This window comes from Falco rusticolus, chromosome 4 (assembly GCF_015220075.1).
Source record: "Falco rusticolus isolate bFalRus1 chromosome 4, bFalRus1.pri, whole genome shotgun sequence".
Taxonomy (NCBI): domain Eukaryota; kingdom Metazoa; phylum Chordata; class Aves; order Falconiformes; family Falconidae; genus Falco; species Falco rusticolus.
The window spans coordinates 51,377,610-51,391,104 of NC_051190.1; the positions used below are offsets into that span (position 1 = coordinate 51,377,610).

Consider the following 13,495-nt stretch of genomic DNA (forward strand, 5'->3'; position numbering starts at 1 on the left):
GTAGAAGACCCACAGAGCCAGAGGGGGGCTCTGCCCTCAGAGGATGCTCAGCGCAGGGCTGATCTCTGCGACCTGCACATCTGGTCTTCTTGGCTGCTCTGATCTTGGCTTCCCTCATCATTAAATACCCATGACCTGTCGTGAGAGGGACACGGTGTGTGCTCACCACTCTGCACCACTGGGGTTCGGCTTGTCTGCTCTCCTGAGCCTTTTCCCTTCATTTTTGGTCGGGTTGAAGAGGTGTCACTGCTCCTTGTCCTTAACTGTCAAATAGCCACTTTGATTCATCCTGATTTCCAGCTGTAATAAGAGCAAAGCCTTGAAGATAAAGAGCATTTCTGAAGTGTTTGGTGCCCTCTTTGCAAAATTGCAAGTATTAAACTGGTTTCGTAAGCTAGGAAGGAGAGGTGGGGAAGGTGCTGTCACTTGCTGCTGCTTTGCCCCGGTCCATGACACTTTTATTTATCGCTCCTCGCAGACTCTGTGAACATTCGCAGACACAAAAGGTGTTGAATGCAACTGGCAGGAGCTGCGCTTGGTCCTGGGGCCATGGCGCCCTGCGGGCTCTGCCCCCGGAGCAGCTCAGGCCCACTTTGCTCAGGTTTTTTTCTTGGTCTTTGCAGCTCAGAGCTGCAACGTGCCAGTGTTAAACATCTCCCACCTTTTCCCTCTGCAGCCGCAGGGGAGTGTGGCTGGAAGGTGGTGGCTGCAGGGAGAGGAGCGGGGGCTCTGCCCCCCAGCAGGTCCAGCCGGGCTGGTGGCTGCTCCAGCGATGGGACTTGGCGACACCGAATCCCTCAGCCCAAAGCACCAGCTCCCTGTGCAGGTCAGGGAGGGGGTTTGGGTTTGGGTTTTGATTGGTGGTTTTTTTGTGTGTGTTAGGGGTTTTTTTCTTTTTCTTTTTTTCTTTTCTTTTTGAAGATACCAGCCCCAGCGCTGCGGGGCATGTGGAGGCTGCAGAGCCCTGTGTCGTTCCCCAGTCTGCCAGCATCCTTCCCCAAGCTGCGCGTGCAACCCTAAACATAGCTCTGTTACGAAGACTTCAAATTACAGCAATTTTCAGATCAACTCAGTGTCGGGAACAGTTTGGTGGGTGACTGGTGCGTGGTGGGTGAATTTGTTCCCTGCAGAAGTGGTTTGGGTGTTTTTATGGGGTATTTAAGGCTGAGGGCAGCGGGGCCGGGGTGGGTGCGGAGGAGGATGAAGGTTCGGTTTCAGTCTTCCAGCTGAAGCAAGCAGCGGCTTCCTGCAGCTCTCAGTGTCGCATCCCAGCTTGTCACCTCGGAGCCATGCCCCAGGCCGTGCCAGCCCCAATCAAGGGCAAAGCTGTCCCACTACCACCGTGCCTGCCTGAGCTGAGCTTGACCTTGGGCTCAGACGCGCTGTCGAGGATGCTTTGAGGGAGGGAAGGGCTCGCGTAGCCAAGGCCAGCGGTGCCCAAGCTGGGGCAAAAGCCACCACCCTCGGTCTGGTCTGTTCAACTCTGCATTTCCTGAAGTCGGGTTTTCTTTGGACCTTTCCACTACTTGTTAATTAAAAATATCGGGAAAAGGGTAGTTTGAGCATCTGCGGTACCTGGGCGGGGAGGGACGATGTGAAGCAGGCACCCCAGGGAGAGGTGACAGGAGAAACAAAAGCTGCTGCAGAAGTGCCGGCCCCACCATGGACCCCTGCTATCCCAGGGCTCTGGAGGCAGCCCAGGGGACCCCGATGAGCACAGGGAGCGGGCAATTCCCATGTGCTCCCTTGATGGGAAGGTGCCTCTCTCCAGCCTCTGTCTGTCCCCTCGGAGTCCCTGACCATCACCCAGCCTGTCACTCGTCCCCCTTGGGGACAGCAGGAGGAAGGTGCCGGTGTGGGGCTGCCCCACGGCTGTTGGCATGTGCCGGGAGTTGCCAGGTGGGATGTGGGGCTGAACTGAGGGCTCCCCACAACACAGGCAGGCCCTGCTCGGCAGCCAGAGCTGGGCACTGGTGGGAGCGTGGAGCAGAGCGGGGCTGGGGGGGGCAAACCCCTCCGCTGGGTTTTCAGGACCCCCAAGGCAGGGCAAGACCCGTGAGCCAGCTCCGCTCCTGGTGCGGAACCGGGCAGAGAAGGGGGTTGGGGTACAATCCCTCCCCAGCTACACCGTGTCCTATGGATGGACCATCACCGTCGTTTAATTCACCTTAAATATTTTGAGTCACTTCCCCAAACAAACACGCCCTGCGGCAGCGGCCGGCCCAGCCATGAGGAGGGAGCTGCTGCCCCATGCCTTCTGTGGGAGCAAAGTCAGCACCGACCATCCATCTGTCCATCCGTCCATCAGTCCATCTATCTCCATCCATCCGTCTGTCCATCCATCCATCTGTTCGTCCATCCATCCATCTGTCTGTCCGTCCATCCATCATCCATCCATCCATCTGTCTGTCCATCCATCCGTCTATCCATCCATCCATCCATCATCCATCCATCCGTCCGTCCATCCATCCATCTGTCCATCTATCCATCCATCCATCCATCTGTTCATCCATCCATCCATCCATCCATCCATCTATCCATCCATCCATCCATCCGTCCATCTGTCTGTCCATCCATCCATCCATCTGTCCATCCAGCTGCCCCCTCCAACCCACTGCTGCTGCCCCTCCCCAGGCAGACCAGAGGCGGTTTGTAGGCACCATGGCCCCACGCCAGCCCCAGGCTCTGCTGCCTCAGCGAGCCCCAGGTCGAAGCCCGATGCGTTAAGGCTCTGCGTGTCCCAGGGGGTGGGAGTGGGGGGCTCTGGAATTCACCCCCACCCCCTGCAGGCACCAGCCACTGTCCCCCCGAAGCAGCGGCTGTGAGACCCTCCCTCCCTCCGTGCCCACCTCAGCTGCCTGCTGGGGGCCCGATCCGGAGCCCCCAATGCAGGGCTGGATGCAGGGGCTGTGCCAGGGGGTAGGGGGCTCTTCCCGTGCAAAGGTGTCTGCAGGGAGATGCGATGGGGAGCGTCCCCGGACTGGGGGAGCAGCCTCCGGCCAGGCTGGGGCTGCCGACACCCCCGTGTACCCCAGGGATCCCATCGGCTCCAGGGCAAGGTCCCCCCCTCCACCCCAGGGGGACACTGGCTGCAGCCAGAGCTCTCAGGGTGTCAGTACCCGGTTGATGGCAGCCGGTGGCCCCGGTGAAGGAGGGGGTGTCCCCCCTGCATCAGGGCCAGGGTGGGGGGTGCTCCTGGGCAAGGAGCCCCATGCTGCAAGGTGACATGGGCCAGGGCCACCGCACCCCACCAGCGAGGGGGAGCTGGCGCTCTGGGACACCCCAGGGGCTAGCACGGCCCCCAGTCGTGGCCGTCCCCGAGACCTGGCGTGGTCCTGGGCGACCCGCGGCAGTTGCCAGCAGCGGGTGGCCCCGGGGGTCTCCGGGCATCCCTGCCTGCCCCACACACCCCCAGGGCTGGAACCTTCCATCAGCTCAGCAAGTGCCAACCGCCTGAGCAGGAGCACCCTGAGGCATGGCTGCTGTGCGCCCCCACCCTGCCCCAGTGAGGAGGGGCTTTGGGTGCAGGGGGGGTGCTGGGGAGCTTTGGGTGCAGGGGGGGTGCTGCTGCCCTGCCCGAGCTCCATCTCCTTGCCCTGTGTGACTGGCTCAGCACCATCCCCCTCCCCAGCATCCCACCCCTTGTCCCTCAGCCTTTTGCCACAGCCGGGGGGGCGCCCGGTGGGGGAGCATGGGCAGCACATGGGCCCCGGTGCCTCTCCCTCACCCTTCTCCCGGGCTGTCACGGCTGTGCCCCCCGCCATCCCGGTGGCCTCCAGCCCATCCCCCTGGAAACGCACAGAGGGGCGGAGGCGCGGGGAATGTTAAGCAGGGATGGCCCCCCCAGACCCCCCGGACCCCCGGGCGGGCACAGAGCAGGGCTTGTTCCCGGCACCGCGGCTGCGGGGGGGCGCAGGGGACCCATGGACCTGGCGGGACTGAGTCTGTGCGGGATGGGAGTGAGGGATGCGGAGTGTGGGATGAGGATGTGGATGCAGGTTGCAGAGTGTGGGATGTGGGGTGCGGGATACAGGGTAGGGATGCAGGATGAGGGATGAGGGATGTGGGGTTTGGGATGCAGGATGTGGGATGCAGGATGCTGGGTGAGGATGTGGATGCAGGATGTGGGATGTGGGCTGAGGGATGTGGGATGTGGAATATGGGGTGTGGGGTGTTGGGATGACAGACGCGGGCTGTGGGGTGAGGATGTGAATGTAGGTGTGGGCTGTGGGATGCAGGATGTGGGATGCAGGATGCAGGGTGAGGATGTAGATGGGGTGCGGGAGCAGGCCCGACCAGCACGTTCTGCGCCGCAGGCAGGGGACACGGGTGACCTTGGGAGGCCGCGGGGCGGGTGGCGGGTGCTGCGGCGTCGGGGGGAGCGGGGCGGGGCGGGGGGGCTGGCCGTGGCACCCTCGCAGTCTGGGTGCTGCCCGGCTCTGTAGTGCCCCGGGGGGCGCGGGGGGTCCCTCCGTGCCCCTGGGCACCCACAGGTGCCCCCGTGGCCCCGCGTGTGCCCGCTCGGTCCCGCCCCAGCGCGGGTGCCACGGGGCTCCCGCCCGGGGCCGTCCCCCGCCGACCCCCGCCCCAGCCCCATCGCGAGGCCGGTCACGTCCGCGCCGCCTCCCCCCGCCCGGCCCCGTCCAGCGCTGGCGCGGGTCGGCCTCGCCGCGGGGCTGCGCCCGGGCCGGGAGCACCCCCTGCCCGCACCCTGCCTGCCCCCTGCCCGCACCCTGCCTGCCCCCTGCCTTCCCGCCGCCTGCTGCAGGGCCCCGGGTCGCGGCGGCGCGGGCCCCGGTCGGTGCTGGGGCTTCGGTGCTCTGCCCCAGCCCCGCTGCTGCTGGGGGTATCCCGGCCCCCCCGGGCACGAGTGGGGCTCGGTAGGGGTCCCCCGTCCCGCTGAAGGATGCTAGGGGGTCCCGGTGCTCCCCCATGCAAGAGCAGCTGGGGGGGTTGTCGGTGAGGGACCCCAGGGTGCGGGGTGGGGTGGGTGGGTGGGGGGGGTGTCTGATGCGGGGTTCCCCCCCCAGCAAGCGCAGTTTACGGGGGGGCAGCGAGGGATGCTGGTGCATGGGGGGTGCGGGGCGTCCCGGCGCGGCTTCCCCCCCTGCAGGAGCAGCCTGGGGGGGTGTCAATGAGAGATGCCGGGGTGCGGGGGTCCCGGTGCGGATCCCCCCGCAGGAGCAGTGGGGTGCGCAGCGCGCCCCCGCGGGGTGCAGGGACGGGTGGCCCGGGGCAGCCGGGGGGTCCCGGGGGACGCCAGGCGGTGCCGGGGGCTCCCGGGGGGTGCCGGGCGGTTCCGGGGGGTCCCGCTGCCGCGGCCCGGTCCCGCGGGCGGAGCCGGCGGCTGCCGCCCGCCCCCAGCCCGGCCCCCCCGCCCCCCCCGGCCCCGGTGGCGGCGGCGGCGGCGCGGGGGGGCGCGGGCGGAGCCGCTGCCGGTGCCGGCCCCGCTGGCGGAGCCGCGGTCCCTCCATGCCGCCATGGCCCCCGCGGCTGCCCGGCCCCGCACCGCCCTGGCCCTGGCCCTGCTGCTGCCGCTCGGCGCCCTCGGTGCGTGCGGGGGGGTCGCTCGGGGGGGTCGGGAGCGGGAGCGGGGCGGGGGGGAACAGGGGGCGCACACACGGGAACCGGGGGGGCTGCGGCCCGCGATGGGGCCGGATCCTGCCCCGGGGGGAGCGGGGGGGGGATCCCGGCGGGGGGGGATCACCTGTAGGAGGGCGGGGGGGCGGGGGGCGGATCCCGGCGCGGGGAGGGGGGGCTGGATCCCCGGGGGAGCGGGGGGGCCGCGGTCCCGGGCAGGGGCTGCATTCCTCTGCAGGCAGCGGGGCGGGGGATCTCCTGCCAGGGGCTGGTTCCCCTTTGCTGGGTACCGGATCCCTTTGGAAGCGGTTGGATCTCCTTGGAAGGGGACTGCATCCCCTTGCCGGGGCGGGGTGGGGTGGGGGGGCTTGATCCTGTTGCAGGGGGCTGGATCCCCTTTATGTACGGGGTGCGTCTGCAGGAACCAGCGGAGGGCTGGATTCCCCTTGCAGGGCGGGCTGGATCCCCTTGCCGCGGGCTGGATCCCTTGTGTGTATGGGCTGCATCTGCAGGAGCCAGAGGAGGGCTGGATCCCCTTGCTGGGGTGTGGGGGGGACTTGATCCTGTTGCTGGGGGCTGGATCCCCTTTATGTATGGGGTGCATCTGCAGGAACCAGCAGAGGGCTGGATCCTCTTGGAGGAGGGACTGGATCCCCTTGAGGGGGCTGGATCCTCTTGTGATTGTGGGGTGCACTTGCAGGAACCAGGGAGAGCTGGATCCCTTTGTAAGGGGGCTGGGTTCTATTGCAGGGGGGAGCTGGATCCCCTTCTCAGGGGCTGGATCCCTTTGCAGGGGCTGGGTCCGGTTGTGTGAATGGATTGCACTTGCAGGAACCAGAGGAGGGCTGGATCCCCTTGTAGGGGGGGATGGATCCCCTTGCAGGCAGCTGGATCTCGTTGTGGGGAGGGCAGGATCCCATTGTGTGTAGTGGCTGCATATGCAGGAACCAGAGGAGGGCTAGATCCCCTTGCAGAGGGGGCTGGATCTATTTGGGGGTGGGGTGGGGGGGTGCAGGATCCTGTTGCAGGGAGGGGACAGGATCTGTCACAAGGGGCTGGATCCCATTACGTGTATGAGGTGCCCTTGCAGGAACCAGAGGAGGGCTGGATGCCTTTGCAAGGGGGGCTAGATCCCTTTGCAGGGGGCTGGATCCCCTTGCAGGGCAGCTGGAGGGTCTGGCTGGGGCAGCTTGCCTTGGGAGGGGCCGTGTCGTGGGGGGGGCACAGAGCTGGGGCGATGCCTGGGGCCATTGTGGGTGCAGGAGGACCCATGGCGCTGGGGGCTTTGCCCCTTCAGGCCCTGGGAGGGGCTGTAAAAGCCTTGGGGTGCAGCGACACCCCCCCCCCCCCCATGTCTTGTCATGGTGCTGGTAAGTGCGAGGTTGAGCAGGTGGGGACCTGCTGGGACCCCCACCCCCCAACCAGCCGCTGTGGCCTCCCCAGGGTGTGGGGGGCACCTCTGATGCATCTTTCTCTCCTTGTCCTGCTCCAGCATCCGAGTGGCCCCCCCAAAACACCAGCGAGGCTGACGGGAGAGGCTGGGAGGGCTCCCTGGAGAGCAGCCCCCCGCGGTGGGACCCAACGAGCAGAGATCCTCTGGGAGGGCCCAGCAACAGCAACGGCACCGGCTCCGGGGGGGCTGCGGCAGGGGGTGAGCCCCCGGCAGGACCCCAGCTAGAGCCCCCCAGTAGGGGCACGGCTGCCACCATGGACCCGGCGGTGATGCTGGAGGGGTGCGTGGGGTGCGCTGGGGCGGGGGACACCAGTGCTCTGCCCCCCAAAGCCAGCATGGCGGAGGATGGCCAGGCAGCAGTGACCTGGCCCGGTGACGGGGGAACAGTGGCGGTGGCCCTTGGAAGCCCCGAGGAGCCAGGGAGCGGTGAGCGACCCACGCAAGCGTCTCTGCCCGGCCCGGGGGGTTTGGGGGAGCTCACAGCCACCCCACCGACCCCCCCCGGCCCGCCGCTCACCACCGACTCGGCTGAATCTGACCTGCTGCTGGCGGCCGGGGGCTCAGCTGCGCCGCGGAACCCCGTGCTGGGTGACCCCAGCCCCATGCCAGGTGCCGCGGGGGACTCAGGGCGTCCCCCCGAGCTCTGGGGGGCCACATCCAGCCCGGCCCCGGCACAGGGGGCTCGCGGCTGGACGGATCTGACCTGGCTGGAGGCAGAGGAGCCCGTCACCGCCACCCCGAGCCCAGCCGAGCCGCCGGCTGACCGGACGGCTTCGGAGATCATCGACGTCGACTACTACGACCTATTTGAGGGGGGTGAGGGACTGGGGGGCTTCCCCGGGGGCAGCCAGGGGGCGGCTGGCTCAGTGCAGCAGCGGGAGCCGGAGGGAGCAGCCACGCCGTGGGCCCTCCACGAGCTCTACGATGACTTCACGCCCTTTGACGAAGCCGATTTCTACCCCACCACCTCCTTCTATGCCGATGGGGATGAGGAGGATGAGCTGGAGGAGGATGAGGAGGATGAGGAAGAGGAGGAGGAAGATGGGGGGCTGGAGGACGAGAATGGCTACCGGCCACCTGCCTCGGCCATGCCTGGTGCCCAGCCAGCGCCGCGGGACCCCCATCCCACCGGCCGCCGCAATGTGGCCCCGGCGCAGCCCTCTGGTGTCATGGGGGGCAGCAGCCCTACGGCGTGGCCGCGGCCGGGGGAGCGGGGCCAGCCCGACAATGGCACCGAGTGCCGGAGCGGTTACGTGCGGCACAACAGCTCCTGCCGCTCCGTCTGCGACCTTGTCCCCAGCTACTGCCACAACGGCGGCCAGTGCTACCTGGTGGAGAGCCACGGGGCCTTCTGCCGGTAAGGGACAGGCACGGGGGCCCCAGGTCCTGTGGGGAGATGGGGGGTGCATGTGGGAGCTCTCCATCCCCATGCATCCCATCCCTGGGCTCTCCAACCCTTGTGCACCCCATTCCCAGTTTCTCCGTTTCTGTGCACCCCGTTCCCAGTCTCTCCATCCCTTGTGCACCCCTTTCCCAGTCTCTCCATCCCCATGCACCCCATTCCTGGTTCCTCCATCCCTGTGCAGCCCATTCCCGGGCTTTCCATCCCGTGCCACCCACCCAGGCCCCTTTGCCTGCCAGCCCAGTCCCGCTGGGAGGCGGAGGGTCTTTCCCTGCCCCCCGGGTGGTGGCTGCCCAGGAATTAGGTCAGGGCCCTGCAGCTGAGGCTCTGGGGCCGCCGCGCTAATCGGCCCCGGCAGATTGCGCCCGGGGAGGGCCGATGCCGGCTGTCCCGTACGGCTCGGCACGCGTGGTGCAGCTGGCACCCAGCCCGCCTGCATGGGGGGATGTGGGTGTCCCCCCGATCCTCGCTGGCCACCCCGCTCCCCACCACTGCTGGGGCTGGGAGTCATGGGTGCAGGGGACCAGCATTGCCTGGGGGGACCCTAACTCCACTCCTGGTGTCCCCCACTGTGACCTGTCTCACTTGACCCCAGCGTTGGGGGTGGGGGGGTCCCATCAGACACCTGTAATCTCCCCAGTTACAGATGCCGATGTCCCCTGAGGAAGCTCTGTGGGATCGTGACTCATTTTGGGGTGGGGGTCCCTAACCACCTCCCCTTGCAGGTGCAACACGCAGGACTACACGTGGCACAAGGGGACTCGCTGTGAGGCCATCGTCACCGACTTTCAAGTGATGTGCGTGGCCGTGGGCTCGGCTGCCCTCGTGGTGCTGCTGCTCTTCATGCTTACCGTCTTCTTTGCCAAGAAGCTCTACCTGCTCAAGACGGAGAACAGCAAGCTGCGCAAGACCAAGTGAGTGGCATCGGGGCAGGGCTGGCACCCAAACACTGTCCCCAGCTGGTCTGGGGTGGCACCTCGGTGGCTGCGGCGGTGTTGGGGGGGGGGGGGGGGGGCTCAGCTCCCGGCGGTGGCACTGGGGCTGGATGCAGTCCTGTCCCCGTGTGCTGTCATTGGGACCCCCTGTGCCAATGGGCACAAGGTGACGGTGGGTGGGAAAGCTCCCGCAGGCGGGTGACCTGCGGGGTCGTGGCTCCTGCTCCATCGTTAATCCTTTAAAGCTGCTCCTGACTGGCACCAGTTAATCTGCTTCACTGGGAGCGGGGGGCCACCGGCTGGGCTCACCACACTGCCCAGGGGCCACTGGAAATAGTCCCTGCTGTGTCCCTGGGGACAGGACTGGCATGGGCAAAGTTGGGATCATCCCCCGCCCCAGCAATCCCTGCCCACCTCCCTGGAGCTGGGCAGGAGAATGCCCTCCCAGCCTGGCTCTCTAATGAGCTGTTAATTAGTGTTTGGACGTGCCAAGTGTAATTAGCAGCAACACTCGGTGCCAGCCCATGGGTCTCCCTCTCCAGCCCTGGGAGCCTGCGGCTCCTGCCTGCCCTGGGCTGCCCTCAGCACTGCCCTGCCTGCACCTGCCTGCACCTTCCCAGGGCTGGCAGCATTTAGCCCCAAACCCTCCATCTGGGGGCACTGAGACCCCCAAAACTGCCAGCTCTGGGGCCATTTAGCCCAGAACCCCGGACCTGGGGGCATTTAGACCCCCAAAACCCCCAGATCTGGGACTTGTAGCACCAAACCTCCATCCCTGGGGAGACTTAGCTCCAAACCCCCAGAGCTGGGGACATTTAGCCCCAGATCTCCATCCCTGGGGACATTTAGCCCCCAGACCTCCAGTGCTGGGAGCATTTACCACACACCCCAACACTGGGTTCACCCCAAAACATGGCTGAGGGCATGGGGGTTGCTTGGCAGCGTCTGCAGTCTCACCGCTGCGCTCTGCTCTCCCCCAGCAGATACCGCACCCCGTCCGAGCTGCACAACGACAACTTCTCCCTCTCCACCATCGCCGAGGGCTCCCACCCAAACGTAAGAAGGCTTCATGGCACTGTGCCCCCCTCCCGCTTGCTGTCCTACCCTTGTCCCTCTGTCTGGTAACATCTTGTCTGTCCCCCCACCCGTGGTCCTGGCACTGTCTGGGGGTCCCTCTGCACCCTCCTGTCCCCATCCCACCACAGCCACTGCTCTGTCCTCGCTGCCTGGTCCTGCCGTGCCGCATCCTGCCTGGACCACCTGAACCAGACCTGGGCCAGGCAGAGTCGGTGTCACCCTGCTGTCTCCCTGGCCTGTCCCCTTCTGCCCGCCTGGCTCCCCGGGGAAGCACCATCTGGAGCTGCCTGGCGGCTTTGGCTCCATGTACGGGTGGCAGGGGTGGCTGTGCCGGCATTTTCAGGGAGGGGCAGCCAGTGCAGTGTGGCTGCAGCAGATGATGCTCCCTGGCTGCGGCGTCGCTGGGGCAGGACTGGTGGACGATGGCCAGCAGTGGCGGGTGATGCTGGAGGATGAAACACTCCAGGATGCTGCTGGTGTGGTCAGGATGCAGCCGCCTGCGGCCCCCGGGGCTGCCCATCCGACCTCCTGTCTTTCAAATCGAAACAGAGAGAAGCGAAGGGCTTTGCCGAGCGTGAGCCGGAGGAGGAGCGTAGGTCCCTCTAGCCTTTGCCTTAGCCCGCTGCCGGTTTTCCCCGTCTTTCAACCACCTTTAGCAGCCGTAGCGTCCGCCGCCGCTCGGCCGAGCCGCCCTGGCAGGAGGCTCCCGGAGCCAGCTTGCTCCCCGCTGTGGAGAGGATGAACCTTGGGATGAAATCAGTGCTGCTCCCCAGCATCTCACTGGGGTCTGGCCCGTCCCTCATCCCCTCCAGGATGGGGAGGGCTCGCTCCTACCATGGCACATGGTGCCTGGGACGCAGCACACTGAGGATGTGGAGGGGCAGTGGGGTCAACATCCCTGGGAAAGGGGTTTTTGGGGACATGCGGTGCAGCCCCTCGGCTGGGTGATGGAGCTCGATGCCTGGCAGCAGTGCCCATCCCTCTGTGTTTGCTGTGGAGCTGATGGCACGAGCCCTGGACCAGCTGGGTGCCGCTCGTGGTCACTGCTCAGAAGATGGAGGTTTCCTATCCTCATGTGAGCACAGCTGCGTGACGCCAGCCTGTGGGTATCTGCATCCACATCCTGCTTGCCATGTGGCACCGGGAGCACCATAAGTTCTATGATGCCAATGGGTGCCTCACCACCGCGGCCCATCCTCCCCTCGCAGTCCCCCACTCCAGGGCTCATCCTGCCCCACCAGCACTGACGCCGACGCCGGGGCAATCCCGGCACTGCCGTTACCCAATGCAGCCAGCGTTACCTGGCACTGACATTGCCCAACGCTGGTGCTGGGAGGGCCGTGCTCCCCATGGATGCCGGACAGACTCGGGGTGCAGCCCAGCTCCGAGGGGAAGATGCTCCTGGCAGCTGCGGGGGCACATCGGGAAGAGGCGTCCCTGGCTTTAGCGCTGGCGGATCTGGACAGCAGCAGGGCAGGGCCAGCTGTACGCTAACAAACCCAATAAACCCAACCCCTCGGGCCTCCTGCCAAGCGCTGCTCGGGGAGCTGCTCATTGTTGTGGGGACGATGAGACGAGCTGGGCTGGAAATGGGAAGAGAAATTGGGTGGAGGGGGGATGGCAGGGGTGGCTGTAGGGGGGGGGGGGGACGACGGACGGCTCCCGTGGCCATGCGGCTCTCACGTGCTGTCGGTGAGCGGCTTTGGGTGCTGGGTGGTGGGGAACCCGTGGCAGGGAATGGCAGCGAGTCATCCCAAGTGGGTCGGACCCTGTCGCCCACCAGCTCCCCCCGTGCTGAGACGTCTATATTCACCTTTGGGCAGCCCTGCCTGCTGCCAGGGGCTGCCTGCAAGGAGGCACAGCCCAGGTCAGGATGCTGCATTGCTGGGGACATTGGTGCCTCCACCCGGTCCCCGCAGCAGGTCACCTCCGCATTGCAACAGTGTCCCCCATGGCACAGTCATCTCCTGATCCCCCATTTCTCCTGGCAGGATGACCCCAGTGCTCCCCACAAGCTGCAGGACTCCCTGAAATCCTGCCTGAAGGATGAGGAGCCATTTAACATCCACAACTCGACATCGCCCAAGCACGACGGCAGCGGCAAAGGGGAGCAGGACGCTGGTGAGCTCAACTGTCTGCAGAACAACCTGACGTGAGCAGGGGAGGAGGAGGAGGCGAGAGCGGGAGCCAGCCCTCCCGTCCCCTGCTGTACAAATCTGTCTCCTCCCCGTCTGGTATCTCTTCTTCCCGCTCCGTGGCATGCTTTGGTGTGTTTTGTACAGAGGAAAACAAAAATTAATTAATAATAATACAAAGCCAAAGGCTGTACATGGTCTTTGGCCACGTCGTGTCGTGGGGGTGTTTGGTTTGTGCTCCATGTATCTCGCTTGGGTTAGTTCAGCGCTGTGATTTCTAAACCTTTACCGTTCCGCAACTGACTTTTTTTGTACTTTTGCCCCACTTTTTTTGAAATACAAGTAAAAACAAGAAGAAAAAAAAAAAAGGAAGATCTTGAAATAAACCATTTTTTTTTAAAGTTAAGCCTCTTGCCAGTGCCTGCGATCTCCTGACACAGACACAGCCTCCCGGGGTCCCCTCTGAGCATCGTCCGGGGGGGTGGCGGGTGCCCAGTCCCCCTTCTTGTCCTCCCTGGGCACCTCCCGGCTCTGCAATGCATCCCACCAGAGCGGGGACCTTGCAGGGTGCTGCCATCCCAGACACGCTGGGCTACAGGTGGGACACCCTGGGATGTTTGGCAGAGGTACCTGGGCTTCAACCTGCTCGCAGGGTCTGCTCCATCCCTGTCCCCACCATGGGGTCCCCCTGCAAGGTGTAGGTGCACACGGGGTGTAGCTGTCACCACCAGCATGCTCCCAGCCACCTCCTGCCCCAACAGCCGCCCTTCCATGGAGCTGCCTGGGATGTCGGTGGGATTTTGGGCTCTGCAGCTGAAACGCTCCAGCACTGTCACCCTCCCAGCCCCTTGTTTCCATTCACTCGGAGAAGAAACCGGCATCACCATCCCAGCAGCTTTGGCAGTGCTGGCCT

General features: G+C 65.5%; 1 protein-coding gene across 6 annotated transcripts; it reads left to right on the forward strand.

The window, feature by feature from the left end:
- The first annotated feature begins 5,373 nt into the window (after window positions 1-5,373).
- On the forward strand, window positions 5,374-12,960 carry CSPG5 (chondroitin sulfate proteoglycan 5). Of its 6 annotated transcripts, none has more exons than XM_037384285.1 (5): window positions 5,374-5,550; window positions 7,073-8,390; window positions 9,161-9,349; window positions 10,351-10,426; window positions 12,439-12,960. In XM_037384285.1, exons 1-5 carry the CDS (start codon window positions 5,481-5,483, stop codon window positions 12,601-12,603), a joined length of 1,818 nt encoding a protein of 605 aa, XP_037240182.1. In that variant the 5' UTR covers window positions 5,374-5,480; the 3' UTR covers window positions 12,604-12,960. The 6 variants fall into 6 exon arrangements, with proteins under 6 accessions (XP_037240182.1, XP_037240183.1, XP_037240179.1 ...); XM_037384286.1 differs by lacking the exon at window positions 5,374-5,550 and adding an exon at window positions 5,795-5,866; XM_037384282.1 differs by lacking the exons at window positions 5,374-5,550; window positions 12,439-12,960 and adding exons at window positions 6,576-6,950; window positions 10,997-11,979.
- Window positions 12,961-13,495: the final 535 nt, after the last annotated feature.